The sequence below is a fragment of the Gopherus flavomarginatus genome, chromosome 2, assembly GCF_025201925.1.
Source record: "Gopherus flavomarginatus isolate rGopFla2 chromosome 2, rGopFla2.mat.asm, whole genome shotgun sequence".
In the NCBI taxonomy this organism is placed as follows: domain Eukaryota; kingdom Metazoa; phylum Chordata; order Testudines; family Testudinidae; genus Gopherus; species Gopherus flavomarginatus.
The window spans coordinates 41,776,403-41,800,713 of NC_066618.1; the positions used below are offsets into that span (position 1 = coordinate 41,776,403).

Sequence of the window (24,311 nt, forward strand, 5' to 3'; positions counted from 1 at the left end):
CAACTATTTCAAATTTGATGACAATATATATCTTCAGATCAGTGGCATCGCTATGGGCACCCACATGGCCCCACAATATGCCAATATTTTTATGGCCGACCTGGAACAACGCTTCCTCAGCTCTCATCCACTCACGCCCTTTCTCTACCTACGCTACATTGATGATATCTTCATCATCTGGACCCATGGGAAGGAGATTCTGGAAAAATTTCACCACGATTTCAACAGCTTCCACCCCACCATCAACCTCAGCCTGGACCAATCTACATGGGAGGTCCACTTCCTAGACACCACGGTGCAAATAAGTGATGGTCACATTAACACCACCCTATACCGAAAACCTACCGACCACTATGCCTACCTTCATGCCTCCAGCTTCCATCCCTGGCACATCACACGATCCATTGTCTACAGCCAAGCACTGAGGTACAACCGCATCTGCTCTAACCCCTCAGACAGAGACCAACACCTACAAAATCTCCACCAAGCATTCTCAAAACTACAATACCTGCACGAGGAAAGAAGGAAACAGATCAACAGAGCCAGACGTGTATCCAGAAGCCTCCTACTGAAGGACAAACCAAAGAAAGAAACCAACAGGACTCCACTGGCCATCACATACAGTCCCCAGCTAAAACCCCTCCAACGCATCATCAGGGATCTACAACCCATCCTGGACAATGATCCCACACTTTCACAGGCCTTGGGTGGCTGGCCAGTCCTCACCCACAGGCAACCTGCCAACCTGAAACATATTCTCACCAGTAACTGCACACCACACCATAGTAACTCTAGCTCAGGAACCAATCCATGCAACAAACCTACATGCCAACTCTGCCCACATATCTACACCAGCGACACCATCACAGGACCTAACCAGATCAGCCACACCATCACCGGTTCATTCACCTGCACGTCCACCAATGTAATATACATCATCATATGCCAGCAATGCCCCTCTGCTATGTACATCGGCCAAACTGGACAAGTCTCTACGGAAAAGGATAAATGGACACAAATCAGATATTAGGAATGGCAATATACAAAAACCTGTAGGAGAACACTTCAACCTCCCTGGCCACACAATAGCAGACCTTAAGGTGGCCGTCCTGCAGCAAAAAAAACTTCAGGACCAGACTTCACAGAGAAACTGCTGAGCTTCAGTTCATCTGCAAATTTGACACCATCAGCTCAGGATTAAACAAAGACTGTGAATGGCTTGCCAACTACAAAACTAGTTTCTCCTCCCTTGGTTTTCACACCTCAACTGCTAGAACAGGGCCTCATCCTCCCTGATTGAAGTAACCTCGTTATCTCTAGCTTGCTTGCATATATATACCTGCCCCTGGAAATTTCCACTACTTGCTTCTGACGAAGTGGGTATTCACCCATGAAAGCTCATGCTCCAAAATGTCTGTTAGTCTATACAGTGCCACAGGATTCTTTGCTGCTTTTACAAGAAACTTGTCATTACAGTGCAGTGCGGGAGAAATGCTCCCTCCACATACTTGGCTCCTTTTGCAAAAAACACAATCCTAATAGCGCCCATGCAATTGCACACAATTATTGTAACTATATGGGCAATTTTGAAATGTAAGTACAAATTTCCTTATTTGCATGCATGCATTTTTGGAAACTGAGTTTGGCCATCCATTTTTTGAATGCACCTACTTTTTGACAGCATGACTTTTTCTTTCATACTATGTCTGTGTGTATTCTGTATTGTGTATAAACACACAGAGGATATCTATCACAAATATACTCTACGCAGCACATATCTTAAGAGTATGCATACTATAAACATTACTATTGAAACAATCCATAAACACAATACATTAAACTCATCACTTACTTTTTGGTTTTTTACAAACGTATCCTTTGTAGGAAGAGCAATAAATATTATTCCAGTGCCCAGAGTTTGCATACATTTCAACGCAGTGCTCATTTTGTTGACTTGAGGGTTCTCCGACATTCCAGTTAACAAAATCCACTGCAGTGCTGTCTAGCCACAACCACTGTCCTAGTGTTAATTAGAAATACACTGAATATTAAACAGCTTAATGGTCATTCACATTTTGACAACAAGAATAAAAAATTCAAGGGCACTTCAGAGAATGTCACATTTCTATAGTTTTTGAAAAATGCTTCCCCAAAAAGAGTTATGTGCATTAGGGGGGAGAGATAGCTCAGTGGTTTGAGCATTAGCCTGCTAAACCCAGGGTTGTGAGTTCAATCCTTAAGGGGGCCACTTAGCAATCTGAGGCAAAAATCAGTACTTGGTCCTGCTAGTGAAAGCAGGGGGCTGGACTCAACAACCTTTCAAGGTTCCTTCCAGTTCTAGGAGATAGGTATATCTCCAATTAATTATTATTATAGATAAGTGAGAACATCTCAAAGCCTCAATCTGTCATGACTTTCATAGATTACCTGAGAAAAAAGCAGGCTCAGGGAAGGTCTCTCTCACACCATCCTGTGTTTTATTATTTTGTTTGGTTATTCTTATTGTGGTGATGACTGAAGGAAATAAATTATTTAGCTTCTCTGAAATGTCCTTCTCTTCTGTGATTTACAAGTTATTTATTTTCAGGACTATTTACTCATCAAAATCCCACATAATCTTTCTAATTTCCATTTTTCATTTTACTTGCCATAGTTTATGTTCCCTCTTATTGGCTTCAGCAGGGCTGGATTTCCATTTTCTGACAGATTATCTGTTTACTTGAATAAATCTCTTAAACTTTGTTATTTAGCCATACTGGGACTTTTTGTTTGTTTGCCTTGCTGTTTCCTTTTTGTTACAGATATGCCTCTTTCATTGCCCTTAAATAATGTTTAAACAACTTCCATGCTGAGTCTACAAATTTCCTTTCTTTTGAACTTAAGGTTTTATAACCAGCTTCCTCATTTCTTTGAAATCCCTCACTTGGCGTCACTGTGCTAGATGTTGGTACATCTATTTCCCTGAATATGACAAATTTAATTATAGTCACTAGCTAGTGGAACAACTATAGTTAGTTCTTGAATCAGCTCCTGTATGTTTCTTAAGACTAAAGTGAGAATAGCCTCCTTCTTTGTGCTCTAGAATGAAGTGCTTTAAGCAGCAGTCACTTAAGATGTCAGGCAATTACTTCTCTAAATCTTTTCTTTTCATGACTGACCAGTTTACAGCCTATTATTCCTTTTTATTACACTCTGATCTCCTGCCTTATACCGGCTTTTCAAAATGAATTAATTTTTATATATTAAAGTTAAGAAAGGTCAAAAACAGAACAAAATGTATTGATCAACCTCAGACATTGGAGAGGGGGGATTTTGTTTTACAGGAAATTTCTACTTTTTTTGTTTTCATTCAGTTTAGGAAAAGAAAAAAAATAAAAAATGCCAAATTTCCCAGAAAGTGAAAAATCTGGCTCTTACCCAGGTCTAGTTATGTGTCTTCAATTGCCAAGAACTCTGCGTTGATCTTCTATTTTTGCATTTACACCTCTTCCATTAGTATTTTTGATTTTTCTCAGAGTATCTGTTTTTTTCCTTAGCTCCTTAGTATGATGCCTGTTACTTTTCTGGAATTTATCCCTATGAGCTCATTCTTCCCCTCCACTAGGCTGTATTTCTTACCCTATCCTTTGCTGCATAAAGAAATGCTTTTCAGTTACAGACATCCCTAGAAAATATCTTTGTCCGAGTTGAGTGCTCTTCAGATTTCAGATGCCCCCTATTTCCCTCTTAAAATAATCCCCACAAAAATTCATCAGTATTCTGTGCCAGCAGTCCAGTGTTCTCTTTTGTATCATGTGGAGCCTATCCATTCTCTGTAGACTCTCTCTTCCTCAGAGTGTTCTCCAGTATCTAAAACATTTAAACATCTCCTGGTTACACCATCTTCTCACCTGCACAGTGAGACTCTGACATTTCTCCTATCCAGCTGGCCCTGCTTATGGAACTGCAAATATTTCAGAGAAAGCCCCTCAAAGGTCCTCAACTTAGGCCTCTTTCCTAGTCATCTAAATTTAGCTTCCAGGATTGTATTATCCACTGCTCTTGATGACTGGTACCAACATGTACCATGACTTTGGGGTCCCATGCAGCACTCAGAAGAGGGTCTGTCTAGATGCCTCATGAAATTTGCCATCTTTGAGTCTGTATTCGCCATCTTTGAGTCTGTTAGGCAAATACTCAGACAATCCTCACACATTCAGCTAGAGTGAATATATCACAAGCAAAAGAGTTTGTTGCTCTAGTGATGTTGGTTTCCTTCTATCACGAGACCAGCTTCATCAACTGGAAGATCAAGACAGCCAGTTGTAGGTAAGCCTGTTATCTCTATAAATAATTGAATCTTTTAATGCTCCTCCAATTCAGTAACTCTGGCCCCAAGATGCTGCATTTGTGCTCCGAGGGTCACGAGCTGCTTGAATCAGATGCATCCTCACCCCACTTGGCCACAAGAATCATGTTTTAGACTTTTTCAAGTAGAAAGGGTAGGAGCTGTCCTGATGGATCTGCCTCTGATCTTCGACTGCCATAGTTAAACTGGAGTTTTGATTCTGGGAGGGTACTAGATTGAGCTACTTTTTAATGTAAAGATAAAGCTAGAGGCCAACGTTTAGCCATACATTCATTTTATGGATTCTTTTTATATTAGTTGATGAACAACTAAGGCAACCTACTTGCACCAGTGCTCAGCTCTCACACAGTCCAAAGAGCCCTATGTTCACTCTCGAAATTCCTGGCTTTGTCCAGAACCTCTCCACCCCACCCCTTGTTCGAGAAAGGACTCTTGCTACTTATTTCTTCATTTATATCTTACCAGTTACAGTGACTTTTGCACTCCAACCCACTTTATTACAATAAACTGACTGGTCATACCTATGACCTTCATTCCTACAACAGTAGGTAAAATATATAAAACGTCTTCTTTCCTGCTTTAGCTCTTTATGTCTTACATCAAAATGCAATGTGACATATTTGACACTCAGTGTATCTTTATTACAAATATTCATTTGGGAATAAGTATTGCAAGAAAAAAATTTACCATCCACATTTCTGTACATTCCTGTCCAAAAAGTCGAAGATTTTTCTTCAAGTGGCTCTAGGTTGTGCGCCAGAAAGTTGGCTTCAGCTGAATCTTCTACTGAAACCAAAGAGGCACCTACAGAGCATCAAGAAACAATCATTTTGGAGATGAGTTTACAATGGAATACATTCCCCCCGTTGAGAGTGCCTTTTCTCGTCTTTAAGTGTTATGACAGTTTTAAATCAATGATCATGTGGGCCCATATTTTGCCATAGATTTTTGTGCCCAGCTCCCAGTGAAAACAATGGGAGTCATTGCAGGATATGGTCCTTTAATTTTTCTCTTCAGTGTAAATGTTCTCTTCCCAACCCAGCACCTACACTGGTTACTTTCATCATAGTGGTATATATGCACTGTTTTACTTTATGAGATGTTTGCCAATTAAATTTTTGATACTAGAAATTTTGCTAACAATTCAGCTTAATTTCTTCACTGTTGCTAATTATCATCAGATACATTATGACTAGAAAGGTAATTTCATCTAAAATCAACAAATTTCTCAAAGCCTTGCATTGTTGTGGGGTAAATAGAAAAGGGGAGAGGAGCATCCATCAGAAGAAATGTTACCACTGGGCTAGTCATGGGCCTATCACTCCCCAGGCCTTCTTGTGGTCCAAAGTTGGGAAAGCTGTTCCTTTTTCCCCTCCCTCAAAGATACCTGGTGTTCGACGACTACCAATTGCAAAAATCTCCAACGGCCTGGGCACTAGATGGGGAGGGCTATGCTTTACTATAAAGAATTCTTTTACAGATATCTGCCTAATGGGTCTTGCCCACATAAACAGGGTCTAACTGATCACTATATTTGGGGTTGGGAAGGAATTTTCACCCTGGTCAGATTGGCAGAGACCCTGAGGGATTTTCACCTTCCTCTGCAGCATGGGGCAGGACACTTACAGGTTTTAACTAGTGTAAATGGTGAATTCTCTGTGACTTGAAGTCTTTAAACCATGATTTGAGGACTTCAGTAACTCAGCTTGAGGTTAGAGGTCTATTACAGGAGGGAGTTGGTGAGGTTCTGTGTCCTACAAAGCGCAGAAGGTCAGATGAGATGATCATGGTGGTCTCTTCTGACCTTAAAGTCTACACTATGGGGTAGGGGTATCGACACTACAGAGCCGAGGGGTGGGGAGATCAATCGTGTCTTCACTGTGGTGTGTCAACAGGACACACCCTCCTGTCAATTGCCTTTGTGCTTCTCGTTGAGTTGGAGTACTGGAGCCGACACTAGAGCGATCGGCAGTTAATTTATCATGTTTACACTAGGTCTGGCCAGTAGTGTAGACAAGCCCTGTGTCTTGGTAAGTTGATGGGTTTGAGAAAAGCTGAAGTGAAAGGTTTCCTGGAAAATTTTTTGCAAGATTTTGGCTGCTTAGCAAGAATTCTCACAAGGTTTTTTTTCAGTCTCATGAGACATTTGCAAGAACTTGGCTGGTAGATACTACCTGTGCATATTATGGTAGTTGGTACATACAGATATTTTAGTGGTTTTGTGAACAAATCTTACTCCCACATCATTTCCTATATAATTATGTGCAGTATTTCTCCCTCTCAATCTTATACCTGTGAAAATATAAAATATTTATTTTAAAAAAATTCCTGGTTGTTTCTACAGATTATGGGAAATTTGTAAGAGCACATGAATCATCTGTGGCATGGATTTACAATGAATATTCCTTTGGCCTTGCACTGGAAGTTAGGGACAGTAAAGGAAAAGCACTGCAGCACAGACACGAAAGAGTGGAGAGCCAATAATAGAAGGATTAAGATTGCCAAAATCTGAAGATTTTGGAATATATGCACTGCTACATACATATTTCTCAAACTCATAGCAGCTGGCAATAGAACAGCTGCTCAGTTATTCTTAGCATTTCTTTTGTGGGATTCAGGTGCTTTCTGGTGTTAGATATATGGTTTTAAAATAGATTAAAAACCTGCACCATTATCTAGTATCTGGAAAAACTTGTGCTGCAAGTTCACAAAAATTATTTGTCTAGAAATTCCCAGTAAAGTTTGCAGTATGTTGTGAGACTGACATTGCTTTGATGAATTTTGTGACATTGTTTGGATGAATTTTGCCCACAAGATTTACAAAGTCTATCATTTTTTCAGTCAAATATTAGAATATGTATATTGTCACGTTATTGATTTGAACTGGTACCATATAGAACATGATTGCAACCAAGGTCCTATAGTGGCACCAAATCTTGTATAAATGGGGTCAAATGAGATGTCTAAGACAAGGCTATGGTTTGCTGGTTATGATTATGCTGTTTATATGTGTGTATCAGTTTTGTAGTTGAAGTTATGAATATTGGCTCTATACTGTCTGTAGTTCAAACTTATCCTGTGCATCTGGGAGACATCCCAAACAAGTTGGTGTTAGCTCTGCCTAGCCTGCTTGATGGTCCATTAAGGACCATCAGCTATACAACTGACCCATTGAGAGAAGGCAGATACCACTTGTAACTCAGCAAAGTATGCAGAAACTTACTCATGTGACTCCAGACTCCATTTTGCTGTAATTTTCCACAGTAAGAACAAAGAGGCGTTCCTACACCTGGAAGAGCCTATAAAAGGCTAATGTCTCATCTCCATCTGGTCTTCAATCCTGCTTCATACCTCTGGAGGAACTTTGCTACAAACTGAAGCTCTGAACAAAGAAAGGACTGCTGACCCATCTCAGCTGTGGATGTATTCCAGAGACTTGATTTGAACCTGCAGTTTATTCTATCACTGCTGCAAGCCTGAACCAAGAACTTTGCCATTACTATATGTAATTGATTCCATTTGACCAATTCTAGCTCTCATCTATATCTTTTTCCTTTTATGAATGAACCTTTAGATTTTAGATTCTAAAGGATTGGCAATAGCATGATTTGTGGGTAAGATCTGATTTGTATACTGACCTGGGTCTGGGGCTTGGTCCTTTGGAATCAGGAGAACCTTTTTTTTTTTTATTATTGGGGTATTGGTTTTCATAACCATTTGTCCCCATAACAAGTGGCACTGGTGGTGATACTGGGAAACTGGAGTGTCTAAGGGAATTGCTTGTGAGACTTGTGGTTAGCCAGTGGAGTGAAACCAAAATCTTTTTGGTCTGTCTTGTTTGGTTTGCCTTAGAGGTGGAAAAACCCCAGCCTTGGGCTGTAACTGCCTGTTTTAAGCAATTTGTCCTGAATTGGCACTCTCAGTTGAGTCCCGCCAGAACCAGCATCATTACATATATCAATTCTGTAGCCTCAAAACCATATACACTTCATCCTGTATATGACATAACTAGCACATTTATAATTGTATTGAGTGTTTTCTGAACTACTATATAACTCCTCTGTGTCACAGCCTTTGTTAAAAGAACGAGGAGTACTTGTAGCACCTTAGAGACTAACACATTTATTTGGGCATAAGCTTTTGTGGGCTAAAACCCACTTCACTGGATGCATGCAGTAGAAAATACAGTAGGAACATATATATACCCATAGAGAACATGAAAAAAATTGGTGTTGCCATGTCAACTATAATGAGACTAATCAACTAAGGTGGGCTATTTTCAGCAGTTCATATATCTTTATATTTGGGTATACAGCATTTGCATTGTTCCTCCATACCCCCTCTCTGCTCCACATTCTTGCCCACTCACTACCCAATTAGTATCTTGCTAATGATCTACCTGTAACTCCAATTATTCTAGTACAGCTATTAACTCTCCATGTTGTACTGACAGAGCCAAGGAATTCCTGCACTGTGTTCAACAGTATTCCAGGAAAGAATCAGCAGCATAATGATGTAAGGACTGGAATGTTTTAATAAATACATTTTCCGTAACCAATTCTCTCTTAGTTTGTGGCTGGGACCCAGGAATCAGCTGTGTAGCAATGGCTGTGGATAGTATGACATGATGTGATGGTGCCTCAATTAACTATTTTTGATTTTGCTGTCACATTCTTGGAGAGGTTTATCCAAGTAACATATAATTGTAGAAATAACGTGAACTAATATATAATCATAGAAAATAAAGACACTTTATACAACTAGTGATTTAGGGCCCAATTCTGCCCTCACATAGATGCAATTATAATTGAGGCCAAATCCCACTATAGATGGGGAATTAACAGGATACCAGTTGGGCAGTCAGTGATTATAAATATAGGAAACCCAGAGGGTGAGGAGTAACAGTGTGAATTTTTTGCATCCCAAATATAAAAACACATGAATCTTTAGTCTTCTATAGTGCAGTCATTATTATAGGCAGACTCAGGAAACACTTTCACAGATGCAGAAGAGGAAACGGACTTTGAAAAGTTTAGGTATATCACACAAATGATTAAATCTATATCATTTTGAGGCTATACATTTTTGTACTTTTGACAGCCCTCTACCAAGCAGTAGCAAGTGTCTGTAGCCTTTGCAGATTGGCTTCCCAGAAGGGGTGGCGGGGGTGGGATGGGGAGGAATCAGTGATGAGGAGTCTGGGTATATTCTACTGTAACTGTTTAATTTATACATAGACCAGTCCTTGAACATAGGTGGACAAACAGCAGGCAGGAAATCCCTTCTTTCAGGAATCTCAGCCCAACACCAATCCCTGGTTCCCAAGTAGCAACTCTGCCTCAAGAACTGACTCCATTCAGAGACCAAAGCAGAGAACAAATTCTCCTGCTGTCTGCACAGCTCCTTCTAGACAAAAACGTGCATAACCAAACTAACAACATACAGTGTATTGTCCCAAGATTTAACATTTGCTACTGTGTGTAAGTAGGCTGCCTGATGACGCCTGTCATAACCATAAAAATATGGTTGTGCATTTGGAGGGTATTTCTGTTTTCAAAGGACACTAGGATATAGTTTTTGGCAAAAACTTGTTTTAATAAAAAAATTGTACAAAATCATGATATAAACAGGATGCTATGATTAAAAAACACAAAACAAAAACAAGGAATGAATGTAACCATTCCTTTGTAATTTTAGAAATTCAAATACAACAGCTGTTTTAACTAGTACATGAGACTCAGACACTGAAACTGACTGTACATAAAGATTCACTTCCCCAGACAACTAAATTACAAAAAGTAAGCAATGGTCCCAATTTACCAGCTCATTATCCCAGTCAGGCTTCTGTAATTCTAGTCATTCAATGGCATATAACTGAAGTATTTTAGTGGCAAATCAGGCTCACAGTATAAATGATGTAAAATGAGATTTGAAAAAAAACAAAGATTTTATTATTAATGCAGACAAGGAATTTGTCTTTAAATTATGCTAATACGTAGTACTTTCATAGCCACTGATACATTCATAGTGATGTATAAAAAAAATAGATTTGTGATTTGTGTGCATCTTACCTCTAATTTGAAAGGACACTTACCTAATCGAAGACATTCTAAGGAGGCCTGGGCCCAGTTTCTCGTAGATGAAGACTCAATGAAGTAGCAGTGGCCACGGAAAGGGATCCATGCTCTGTGTTCTGACTCAGGGCACTTTCCGGGGAGCTGGGGAGGATCTGTGGGGGCTTTAACTGTTTAAAAAAAGGGACGCAGTTTGCAATTAATAAAACATTTTAATGAACAGGTTTCTCTCACACGCTTTTACTACGACTAGCACATACTAATCTGACACCAGGAAACACCCATAATAATTGTTTAATCATAATATTATCTTTGAAAATCTGTATTCCTTGTTATTATATCATAGTGGAATGGTGAATGATTAGTGTTACAGCTGCATTTTATGCTCTAAGCACCTAATTCAGCAAAGCCCTTAAGCACATGCTCATCTTTAAGCTCATTCATATGTCTATCCCTATTGAGCAAACACTTAAACAGGCTTAAGAACATGTTTAAGTCCCATGTTAAGTGCTTTGCTGAATTAGGGCCTAAATTTGGTGAAATCAGGCCATAAACGAATACTACTCTTGAAACAAGAGAGCAGTTCAGGTGACATCAATGGCTGAGTTTCAGGTGCAAATGAAGACAGCACAGTATAGAACCAACATTATTAACTTAAAAACTGCAGTATATGGAAAATGTTTAAAACCTCTAACAAGTAGGAGAATGTATATTGTGTAGCCTAAATATTAGGAATGCATTTAGGTTTTAAAACCTAGTATTCTGGGTCAAGAAAATCTGTTCTCATTTTACTTATCTACTAAGACCTGAATTCAGGATTTTCCTGTTTTCCCTAGCAATAGCTATTATCATTTCAATGATCATCGAGCCATAAGAGAAAAGAATCTTTTTAGGCAGTTGCAATGCTATTAATTTATGAAGATGAAAACACTAAATCCTTCAAAGTTTGGCAGGTAAGTAAAATGGAAGTAGATTTTCAAATATTTTGTTTAAAAATATAAGGATTTTGTACTATGATGATGAACAGGATTGTGAATAGATTTTAATATCTTTTTCAATAAAGTGTTTCTGTTCACCTATAATGGGGATGTATTGCAGATGGGTTTAGCCTGTCACTTCCATTAAAGAATAACTAATTAAAACATTAGAGTGACCAGATGGGTGAGATAATAGTTTTTATTGGTGAGAAGCTTTTGAGACCAACAGAAGTTGTACAATAAATACTACTTCAGCCACCTGTCTCTCTAATATCCTGGGACCGACATGACTGCAACAACACTGCACAATTAAAACATAACTATTTAAAAATACACTAGTTGTTCTTCTTAATCTAGCCAAAGGAAGATGATCTTCAACATGTGGAAAGTGTGTTTAATTAGTAATCAATTATGCCATATTTAAAATGCACTACTCTATAACACGGAAAATAAGTCAAATGGCTTCAATATTAAATGCCTACACTCTTTTGCCCAGAAGATCGGAGGAAACAGAAGATTATTTTACAGGAAAAACAGTTATTTTTCTTTAGATAACTCAAAAATTAATAAGTCCCAGACTCCAGCAGATGTGTGTTTATAATGTGTGTTTTATACTAAACAGACTTTCAGTAATGAACCAAAGTTCCTTCCCTCAAGTACACACTGGAAGAGACTTAACATTCAACTTGTCTGTCTTTTGCCTTGCTTAACTATCAAACTCTTTTTTTCTTACTTTTATCCAGTGTTCTTTACATCTTGAGAATAATTCTCTTAACTAGAGTTCTATTTTTACTAGGGCTGTCAAGCAATTAAAAATATTAATTGCAGTTAATCACACTGTTAAACAATAATAGAATACCATTTATTTAAATATTTTTGGATGTTTTCTATATTTTCAAATAAATTGATTACAATGACAACACAGAATACAAAGTGTACAATGCTCACTTATATATATATTTTTATTACAAGTATTTCCACTGTGAAAAACACAAAAGAAATAGTATTTTTCAATTCACCTCATACAAGTAGTGTGGTGCAATCTCTTTATCATGAAAGTTGAATTTACAAATGTAGAATTATGGACAAAAAGACTGCATTCAAAAATAAAACAATGTAAAATTTTAGACCCTGCAAGTCTACTCAGTCCTACTTCTTGTTCAGCCAATCACTCAGACAAACAAGTTTGTTTACATTTTCAGGAGATAATGCTGCCCACTTCTTGTTTATGTCACCTGAAAGTGAGAACATGCATTCTCATGGCACTGTTGTAGCTGGCACCACAAGATATTTACATACCAGATGTGCTAAAGATTCATATGTCCATTCATGCATCAACCACTGTTCCAGGGGACATGCGTCCATGCTGATGACAGGTTCTGCTTGATAACAATCCAAAGCAGGGTGGACTGGCACATGTTCATTTTCATTATATGAGTCAGATGCCAATGGCAGAAGGTTGGTTTTCTTTTTTGGTGGTTCAGGTTCTGTAGTTTCCGTATCGGAGTGTTTCTTCTTTAAGACTTCTGAAAGCATGCTCCACACCTCATGCGTCTCAGATTTTGGAAGGCATTTCAGATGCTTAAACCTTGGGTCAAGTGCTGTAGCTCCGTGGTCCTCAACCAGGGGGTCTGGGCCTCCAAGCAGGGCCAGCATTAGACTCACTGGGGCCCAGGGCAGAAAGCCAAAGCCCCACCACATGGGGTGGAAGCCCAGGTCCCTGAGCCTTGCCACTTGGGGCTGAACTGAAGCCTGAGCATTGTAGCTTTGTTGGGGCCGCTGAGACATGGGGCCCCAGGCAGTTGCCCTGCTTGCTACCCCCTAATGCCGGCCCTGGTTTTTATAAGCAGAAAATCAGTTATTGTGGCACAGGTGGGTTGTGGAGTTTTTATAACATGTTGGGGGGGGGGACTCAGAAAGAAAAAGGCTGAGAACCTCTGCTGTAGCTATCCTTAGAAATTTCACATCAGTACCTTCTTTGCGTTTTGTGAAAACTGCAGTGAAAGTGTTCTTAAAATGAATAACATGTGCTGGGTTATCATCTGAGACTGGTGTTACGTGAAATATATGCCAGTGTGGGTAAAAGAGAGCAGAGGACATACAATTCCCCCCTCCCTCTCCCCAAGGAGTTCAGTCACAAATCTAATTAATGCATTACTTTTTAACGAGCATCATCATCATGGAAGCATGTCCTCTGAAATGATGGCCAAAGCATGAAGGGGCACCTGAATGTTTAGCATATCTGCCACATAAATACCTTGCAATGCTGGCTACAAAGTGCCATAAAAATGCCTGTTCTCACTTTCTGGTGACATTGTAAATAAGAAGAGGACAGGATTATTTCCCATAAATGTAAACAAACTTGCCCGTCTTTGTGATTGGCTGAACAAGAAGTAGGACTGAGTGGACTTGTAGGCTCTGAAGTTTTACATTGTTTTGTTTTTGAGTGAAGTTACATACAAAAAAATCTATATTTGTAAATTGCACTTTCACGACAAAGATTGCACTATGGTACTTGCATGAGGTGAACTGAAAAAATACTATTTCTTTTGTTTATCATTTTTACAGTGCAAATATTTGTAATAAAAAAATAAAGTACACTTTGATTTCAATTACAACACAGAATATATATGAAAAAGTAGAAAAAACATCCAAAATATTTAATACATTTCAATTGGTATTCTATTGTTTAACAGTGAGATTAAATCTGTTATTATTCATAATTAATTTTTTTATCACAATTAATTTTGAGGCAATTGCATGAGTTAACTGTGATTAATCAAGAGCCCTAATTTTTACACATAGTTTGTGTACACCACTGCTCTCTGTTGCATATATCTGACATTCAAATGTTTGTCTTATTTTCTAGTCAGTGGCTAGTCTAACACATGCTAATACAGTTGACAGCTAATGAAGATACTTGTGTAATTCAAAAGGTGGAAAGTCCTGTGTTTTTGGAGCTGTATTTTTGTGTTCAAACTTCCTTCAGTTCCAAAACTCAGTCCCTTCCACTCACTTGCCTTTCTCCAGTGATTTGTTAGTTACTGAATATCAAAGTGTACAGTCATTTACTATATATTTGTACCGTCCCTAGCACAATGCAATATAAATAAATAATCATTGTTATTACCATTGTTACATTGAATTGCTTACCATCTGACCATTTACAGATAGAGTAGTAGTTTTCATCACATGATGCCGTCTTCCAGGCTCCTCCAAGGTCCAGATAAACACAGCCTATATTCTGTTTTGGCTCTCCTTTGGCCCACTTAGTATATTTCAGCTTCCAGTTATCAATCCATTCATAACGTCCCTCAGTCTAAAAGCAAAATAAATCAATAGAAACAATGAATCAGACATCAATAATTGCTTCACGGTCCGTTTTGTGAGAGGAATTCTTTCACCGTCCTAACCTCTGATATAAAACAGAAAAATACTAAGACTCAGTCCCTTGCCAGTAGATAGATATTTACAGTCTGTCTGTCGTCCTTTGTCAGAGGTTGTCATTCAAAAGTATAGAACAAAAGTAGATGGCTCAAAGTTTTGATTCATGCTGTGGCATACAAAGTTAGCAAATTAATCGACCATCACTCCATCCTCCAGTTAGCTTATGCCCAAGTTCCGTTTTATTTTGTTTTGAAGAAGTCGTACATGACATTGTTCACACTGGCGTTTCCTTAATTTGTCTGGTCAATGGGTGCAGAAGGCAGAAGCAGGGACTGTGTCAACTGTTTGCAATAGTTGTTCCTTTTAATCTTTGTAAAGGGCCCAGATACCAGAATGAGGAACACAATAGAGATAAGTTAAATTGGGTAGCCCACCGGCTATTCAGCTTCTCGGTAGCACAGAAGTAAGTCCTGAGATTAATAATAACGTTAGTTTAAAATCAATTCAGGTGTTATTTAGAGAAATACTTTTGGATAAAAATAAAGAATTTTTATCGCACACCTAAAGAGGTTAGGATATTTTTCCAAGGGGGATCATGACAGTGGGTCTGTATGAAGAAAGCCATAGTGAGATGACCTGAAGTAAAAACTTGCCTGGAAAAAACATAGAGCATAATGTCAGAAAGAATAAGACAAGAGAATGTGTGATTTAATCTGATTAATACTGATGATTGTTAATGATTCAAAACTTAAGCACATTCCCTGCCTTTAAACAATGACACTATATACAAGTAGCTAGGGCAGTATGTAAAGTAATGAGATCAAAAGTGAATTAAGGTAAGGACTGTGAGAGCTGTGTTATCACAGAAAGTAGAAAGATGTTCTTACCAGATTGCTGTTCAAACCGATCCATACAGGCTCCCCATACTTTAACATTCGTAGCCACAGGAATGAGTGGCTGTAGGGATCTAAGATGCTGGCAAGGTCAGAAGACTCATGTACGCATTTTCGCCTTGCGTCTTCCCACTTCATTTTGGAACGAACAAACAAATAACTACTGTTACCATAACGGATAAAGTTTGCTGGGACTGCTGTTGATGAATGGTAGAACTTGGAGTCTATAAGGAGAAGAAAAAAGGGAATGTAAAGTCATTGGAGTACTTAAAAAGTGGTTAGGGCCACATTGTGGCTGGCCCTGCATGTGATTGCAAAGCATGGATAAAAAGAGACTTCTCCATCTCCTGACTTCTGGTCTTGGTTAAAGCTCTGCAAACCCACTAAAGAAAGTGAGGATTTACAGGTGCCAAATGGGGGAAGAGTTACATTGTCATTGATGGTATCTAACAATGTTTATGATGGCACAATGGCTAGCATAGAATCCAAATTATGCTCTCACAATTGTGCTAGTTCAGCAGAGCTAAAGTGAAGGAACAAAAGGCTAAGGAAACTATGACCCTGAATACATCCAGGGATTAAGAGCTTGTCCACACGGAAGTTGCATCCGTTTAATTTACTTTGGTCTAGGTTTGTTCCACAAGTTTTTGGTTTAATAAAAGATGTGATTTTAAACTGATTTAGCTAAACTGGTGCAACCTTGTATGTGAACCCTTTTAAATCAATTTACATCTGTCTTATATTGGTTTACCTTGTGTTGGTAAATGTATGGGTGGATATAGGCAGTGATCATATACAGGGGTCTGCACTCGTTTAACTAAATTAGCTTTTTGAACAGATCACAGTTGAACTTCTCTATGTAGAAAAGCCTTTAAAAGCTAGTTTAGTGTGTAGACCAAGATTTGGATGGTCATATTTATAAACAGTACTTTTTCTAACCATAGCCACTGAAGTGAAGGATAGTGGTGACATAATGCAAGTGGAAATCCAGCATTTAATCCTCAAACAAATAAAAATGTCTTGCATGAGATTTCTGAAAAATGCACCTTTGTTAATTTGGCATACATAGCCTTTGTTGTTGCCACAGCTTTCATCAACCCATTTCCCTGCCTCTTTAACAGGCCTATTTCTCATCAAGACGCAGTCAGCCTAGGGAAAAAAAGGATATACAAATCAGTTAATAAATAAATCAGAAGCAAATGAGAAAAGTTCCTCCCCCTTTCACATCTGTAGACATGAATATAATTAAACTTCATTCCTGCATCATTTTAAGATTCAGTAATGCTGGCATTATGCTGGTGACTTCTATGTGCTTTTGTTCCCCATGTATTGCCCTTATTTCTTAACTTGCCTGTGATTTTTTCCTAGTCAATCTTGTGAAACAATTGGGGAGGGGGGCTGAGAGAAAGGGGAAGTGCAGAAATTCTATTCTCTGCCCGTCCCCATGTTGTGTAATATGGAGGGCATCCCACAGGAAAGTTCAGAGGGGGATCTTGGATGAAGTTAGTCATGGAAGGAAAAAGTGGCTTGATCCCTTTACACGGCTACTGCAGTCTGTTCCAAAGAAACCCTGGACAGGCAAGGAGTAATGCACTTCTCTGAAATTTTTTCTCCCACTTTCAAATTCATAGTTGCAGCTGTGCAAAATGTCAACTGCAAAACTAGAAACACTTAGGTTAGGGTTGCCAGGCATCTGGTTTTTTGACCAGAATGCCCAGTAAAAAAGGGACCCTGGTGGCTCTTGTTAGCACTGCTGACCGGGCTGCTAATTGTCCAGTTGGCGATGCAGCAGGGCTAAGGCAGGCTACCTGCCTGCCCTGGCTCTGTGCAGCTCCCAGAAGAAGCCGGCATGTCCGGTTCCTAGGCGCAGGGGCAGCCACAGAGGCTCCATGCACTGTCCCCACCCTGAGTGCCAGCTCCGCAGCTCCCATTGGCCAGGAGCCATGGCTTATGGAAGTTGCGGGGGCAGTGCCTGTGGGCATGGGCAGCATGCAGAGGCCCCTGGCCCCTCTGCCTAGGAGCCGGAAGCATATGCCACTGCTTCCCAGGAGCCACCTGAGGTAAGTACCACCCCGAGCCCACACCCTGAACCCCTTCCTCACCCTGAGCCCCTTCCTATACCTTAAGTCACTCCCAGACCCTGCATCCTGCACCCCCTCCCACACCCCAACCCCCTACCCCAGCTCAGAGCCCTGTCCTGCACCCTGAACCCCTCATTTACTGGCCCCACCATGGAGCCCACAGCCCTAGTTGGAACCATCACCCCCACCCCCTCCTGTACCCCAACCCCCTGCCCCAGTGAGTGAAGGTAGAGGAGAGCGAGCAACAAGAGGGAGGATGGAGTAAGTAGGGGGCAGAGCTTCGGGACAGGGCCGGGCAAGGATGTTCAGTTTTGTGCAATTCAAAACTTGGCAACCCTAACTTAGGCCCAAATTTTTAAGAATGTCCACTGATGAGAGTAAGATGCCTGAGCTGAGATGGTATTTCCATTTCCTTGACTTCCAAATCCACAGAGTTTCTGTGAACCTATAAGAAACACACAGTGTTTCATAAAAACATTTTATATCTGTAAACATTTTTGAAAAGTTGAGCATGGCATTTTTTGCACTCTGTAGCTGTGTCAGAGAAACGATCACATTCTGTTCCTTACCCCAGGCAAACGGAATCTTCTGAGATTCCCCCACCATGTGGTTTCGCATATGAACTTCTCAATTTCTCAGTGAAACCTTACAGACCTTGCCACTCTTAGGACAGGACTTTATAAAAACACTACGCTTTTCAGAAAAGAAAAAATATTTTTTCCTCCATAGTGACATATTTTAAAAATGCTTGTCTGATAAACTTCAGAGTTTCTCCAACACTTCTCCATCTGTTTAGGATAACACATGAAAAATTTCTGATAGCAAGGTGCTATTTTCAGGAAGTTGGAGAGAGTCATAGGGATCAAAATCAAGGTTATATTGAAATTGCATTACAACTTCAAAGCCTGACTGTGCCCCTACTGCAGTCCTTGGCAGGTCAACTCCTTATCCAAGGAGTTACTTATTGTAACTCCACCACACAGTACGAAATAATCTTGCATTAGCAGAGAGATGAACTTGATGGATGGAATGTCCTTTTCTAGAATGCTGAGAAAATATAGGAAGTGATTTTTTTCTGAAAAGTCAAATGCTTATTTACAGAAGCTAGGGTAACACATGCCTCTTGCCCAAAGCAGCAGCATCTCCACCCATCTGGAGGAGAGAGAGAAGATGTTGTTGCGTAAATAGCCCTACTCCAGTAGGAGCCCAAAGCCCCGAAAGGGAGAATGCCAGCTAGGGAGGACCACTGTCAGAATGATAAAAGTGATGCACTAATTCAGTTTTTATCCCCATAGCAAACACCACAAGGCAGGGGTGCCATGGAGACGTGCACAAGTTAAAGCTGCTCTTCTTTCCTGAAACTTAGTTCAACCAGGGATGACTCCTCCTTGCGACATAGCAGTCCCCTTTATTAAGCTAGCTAAGCAGCTTCATCCTGCTGGAAATGCTTCACACCCTATTAGTGCAGCTCTTACTGGGTGTCCTGTAATATATTGCTCATATTTCACTTGCTGCTCCTTTATTTGGATTCCTACTGTACAGCTTCAATAATGTTTTTTTTAAGCTGAGCCAATAATCAGTGTAATAACTTATGACAAGCACCATAAACAATAGAGACAGAATTGTGCTAAACATATTTGATCAAAGATTTAAACGCCTTTTGCACTTGTGAAAGACCTGAATCCTGCAGTATCACAGCTCTAGCCTCAGCAAATATCTTCACTAAGTCAGAAATAAACTGGGCAGTAACTATGGTCCAGTTATTTAACAACAATTTGTAACTGATGTTCACCTGGCTATCATATGAATATAATGACACTTGTCCAGATGGGAAACCTTTGCCCCAATTTGTAAAGTAGACTCCACTTCCATCTGTCCAAAGATATTTGAGTTCATGGTTTATATCATTTAATCCAATCCAAGTATCAACCACAGAATCCTTTAAATGGAAGGTGAGAAAGGCTGAAAGAAAGAAGAAAAACATTTTACATGAAGTGTGGTAGAACACAGCTTTTTCTCATCAGAGAAGTTGCTGATGTGGTCAGAACTGGGCCGGCCATGGTCCAAAAAATTCTTGTAGTATTGAATCTTATAACTCTTCTAATCAGATAAGTTTGCAAACTTAGATGAATGTCTAGCGGAGAAAGTGAAAGAAATGGATATTATTACAACATTAAGTTAAAAGAAACAGAAAAACAACTAAAAAGAACAAGATGGGAAGATTTTTATTTCAGACAAAATCGGGAAGGCACTTTGAGGAGGGTAAGTTGTTAGTTTAGGTGAGCAAGAACTCAGATATACAATTTTTGTATTTGTTCAAGATATCACAGATGTATGTCTGACTCTCCAAGTACAGGAATAGTCTCAACAGCACATTAGTAAAGCTTCCCCTCTGAGGTTGCTAGGTCTTATTCCATCAAGTGCTCTATTGCCTATGACCAGGACTTTGAACTCTGCTATGAAGCAAATGGGAAGCTAGCAGAGTTTATGAAGAACAGGTGTGATATATGTGCATCAATCTTTGTTGCTGAGGTTTATATAGGGATGCTGGGGCTGGCACTGAAGCTGGAAATCACATCTCTGGAAATGATAAAAAAAATTGCTTTAGGGTCAACAAGAATCTTGTGTTTGAAATGTACGCTGCCTGACTGCCCTCACTCCCCTGCCCCTTGTTTTCTTGGGGGACCACTAGGACCCACCCACATTACAAGTTCATCCTTGTTTTTATACCAGTCCTTGATACTTCCACCTAAGCTGATTACAATATGGATGAGTTAAATGTAAATGCTCTTTTGTGGAAAACACAACTATGTGCCAACCATGCTCGTGCATCTGCACCTGCCACGTTGCCTATCCACATTTGTATTTCTGCGTTCTGGAAAAATCTAGATAGGTATCCAAACTGCCTCAGCAAATGATAGAATGCAGAAGGGATATGCACAAACAGCATCACAAGCAGCATGAACAGGAAGGTATTTTGGGTTGTCCTACTGCACAGAGAGCTGGAAAGGAAGAGGACCAACCAAACTGGTTAAACAGATAAATGGCTGTCATTCACTCAGCAAAATAATAGTGTTCTGGTTACTGGAAGACACGCATGGGCTAACACCCTCCCCTAGCAAGGCTGATACATGGCTGGCTGCCAAAGTTACAAACACAACATCAATCATATTTTGTGCAGACATAAACCAAATTTAGGGCCAACCATCTCACTAACTTGTCACAGACTTAAAGTTGTAGCATACACAAGCTTCAGCTCTGGTCAGTAACAGGCGATTATCACAAAGCTAACCTTAACCAGCTTCTAGAGTTTCAGTTACTCTTCTCATTGAATTAATAGCCATTTTTGTTTCTCTGTTCTTTCAGTTATTCTCCAAAATTTTCTTAATACAAACATCACTTGTGCCTTATCCTGCCAGGAATAAAACCTGTAGGTTTGTGTGACAAATGCTAGTGCTGTGGTCCTGCTGGGAAGTGCAACAGGAAATCAACCCTTCCTTGCATGCTTCTGTTGCCAGTAATAATATTGGTTTGTCCCACCAGTTCTACTATTCATATGTTTCTTACCTAGAATTCAACCCTTGTGCATAAGCAACCTTTCAGGAATTCGTACAATGTGGTCACAACAGGAACATTTCTCTTGGAGAGAATTCAACCACATTTTGATCAAACAGTCATATTTGATCCCTAATTTTTTCTGCACTGGGAGTCTGATTTTCTCCACCATGGAAAAATCATACATTAGCATGAAGGTAATGGAATTACTCTGAGTTTACAGTAATGTAACTGTGAATATGTCAGACTATAACCCCATTTACTTCTCTCACTATGGTTCTGTTTGTCTATTTGTGCTCTTTTAACTTCATATCTATTGCTTTGGTGCAGTAGCTGTTTTTCATAGTCATTTTTCCTATCTTTGTTGCTGTTCTTTATTATTTGTATTATTGTAGTGCTGCAGAGCTGCCATCATGGACCAGGACCCTTCCATGCTAGGCGCTGTACAGACACAACAAAAAGACAATCCCTCTCCCAAAAAGTTTAAACAATCTAAATAGAAGATAAGAGGCAATCGATGATACAGGAAGATGGGGGGAGTTGTTATTTGGGGGAGGCTACTTAGGAGGGGATCAGCTAAATAGAAAGGAAAGGGAAGGGAAGAGGGTGAGGGGACAGGGCAGGTATGGAGTGAAGTGTGAGGAGGGAGAGGAATGGTTGGAGCAATTAGCCAATCAGCACTGGGCAGAGAAAGTTATAGAACATTCTGCAGTTTTGACTGGAATGTCCAGAGGTCCCTGCTTTAGTTGCTTCTGATCTCTGGCTGGCTGCTTTCTGCAATTTTACCCCAAGGCCACATGGCAGGGGAGGGAGGGAGGCATCACCTGAATTCTAGTGCCTCTGGCATGGGCATTTCTCTCATTTTCTTATGTGTTTTTAATCCATTTACAATTGTTTCCCTTTCTATGACTGTGTCATGTTTTCCTGCTTCACTTTCTGTCTTCTGCATGTGCTCTCCCACCATTTAGCTCCCCCAAAAGAAGTGCATAATAACTTATTTTCAGTGAGGCAACACTAGGAGTTGAAGTAGTTTGAAATGAACATGTCCACAAGCCCTGATCTCATCAGTGGCAGGAGAGCTCATATCAGTTTTAGTTCACTTCAGCTATAAAGATGCTTTGCTGTTAGAAGCTTCACATTGTCCCAATGTTACTTTTCTGGCACAATGGATTGGGAAGTTGGCAATAGTACAGTCATTATAAAGTAAAAGAGTCAGAAGGGGTGGGGGGTTTTAAGGAAAATTCTCAACAGATTAAATTTACAGGTGACAATCTTTAAAAGTTGACAGATAAATAATAATTAACAATAATTGAGTATAACAAATCTCAAACACAGAAATCAAATCAGTCTCCCAATCAGATAGAATGGTGCCTTGGTCCTATCAGCTTTTTGTTACTACTAAAAAGTATATAGCAGCACTCATATCTACAGTATATGCTTTCAAATATACATTTGTCTCATGTAGCTAAAATTTTTCTTAATTCTATATGTAATCAGTAACAGACAAAAATAGTACAATATATTACTGCTGCTGAAGAGTTACACTTTAAGCTTGCATTTACAATTCTTTACATTAATTGAATGGCATCTGGTACAGTACCTTGCACTTGTTCATTTGGGATGGTAACTAGATTTCCTCCCAAATTCACACAAGCTGTTCGTGCAGCATGCCATGACAGTCGCTCATCTTCATTTGAGCCAAACATTTTGTAACACTGAAATAAGAATAAATCAGTAAATATTTTACTTGTAGCAATATTCCCCGCAGATAGGAAACCATTATTTTGAATTAATATGCCTGCCATGTTTAAGTAGGAAAGTGAAAGCTTTGCATCACCATAGGAATGTTAAACTGTGTTCTACAAAAAGTTTGCGAGAAAGCCCCATTTAGAAGGAGGTTTTTGAGGTGATGCAGTTGATTATAAAGTGAAAAGTAAAACTATAGATGCCAAAAAAGTGTTCTTAAATAAAATATGTTTACCAGATTGATTTGAAATCAGCTTAAAACAACAAGCAGAAGCTGGCTGCTTTTATAGGCCAGCTGCCTATATTTGGTGAGCTACAGAATGAGTGAAATCAGCTTGTGTATGTCTTTAGCCGTACAAAGGATAGGTTGAATCAAAAGCAAAGCAGTGATTTTTGTGATAAAATGCAAATAAATACATTTTTAAAGAAATGTCTGGTAGTCTATGAGGCTGAAATTTGCACAAAAAGAGCTGGTAGTACATTGTGGACCAGAGAAATATCTCCATGTTGACCTGAAACATTCTTTTTTCAAGTAATAACATCAACAGAGCTGTTACTTCAGCCTTCTTGGAACTTGGGGACAGAGCTAGAACTGTCAGTCATGGCCAGCAGAGGAATAGCCTGTTTCTTGAAGTTCCATCCAACTGATCCAATTTCCAGGGTCAGGATAATTCCATTTTGCATTATTATTCATAGACTCAGACTCTAGGACTGGAAGGGACCTCGAGAGGTCATCGAGTCCAGTCCCCTGCCCTCACGGCAGGACCAAATACTGTCTAGACCTTCCCTGATAGATATTTATCTAACCTCCTCTTAAATATCTCCAGAGATGGAGATTCCACAACCTCCCTAGGCAGTTTATTCCAACGTTTACTGATTGTGTTAAGTATACTTGGAAGAAAAAGCACAGCTTCTGCTATTGTGGAACATGGAGGTAATTTTTCCTAAAGAATCAGAGGGGTAGCCGTGTTAGTCTGGATCTGTAAAAGCAGCAAAGAATCCTGTGGCACCTTATAGACTAACAGACGTTTTGGAGCATGAGCTTTCGTGGGTGAATACCCACTTCCTCAGATGCATGTAGTGGAAATTTCCAGGGGCAGGTATATATATGCTAGCAAGCAAGCTAGAGATAACGAGGTCAGTTCAATCAGGGAGGATTTGAGGCCCTATTCTAGCAGTTGAAGTGTGAAAACCAAGAGAGGAGATACTGGTTCTGTAGTTGGCAAGCCATTCACAGTCTTTGTTCAATC

At 39.6% G+C, this 24,311-nt stretch overlaps 1 protein-coding gene across 1 annotated transcript in view; it reads right to left on the minus strand.

The window, feature by feature from the left end:
• Positions 1-24,311, minus strand: part of LOC127044523 (macrophage mannose receptor 1-like) — an 88,971-nt gene that overhangs the window by 3,387 nt on the left and 61,273 nt on the right. Inside the window, exons 21-28 of the mRNA XM_050939492.1 lie at positions 22,916-23,030; positions 19,553-19,722; positions 16,726-16,828; positions 15,674-15,903; positions 14,553-14,718; positions 10,443-10,592; positions 5,036-5,152; positions 1,853-2,020 (exon numbers count right to left, since the gene is read on the minus strand). Of these exons, the coding sequence (XP_050795449.1) occupies positions 1,853-2,020; positions 5,036-5,152; positions 10,443-10,592; positions 14,553-14,718; positions 15,674-15,903; positions 16,726-16,828; positions 19,553-19,722; positions 22,916-23,030 (1,219 nt within the window). The remainder of the gene's footprint in view (positions 1-1,852; positions 2,021-5,035; positions 5,153-10,442; positions 10,593-14,552; positions 14,719-15,673; positions 15,904-16,725; positions 16,829-19,552; positions 19,723-22,915; positions 23,031-24,311) is intronic.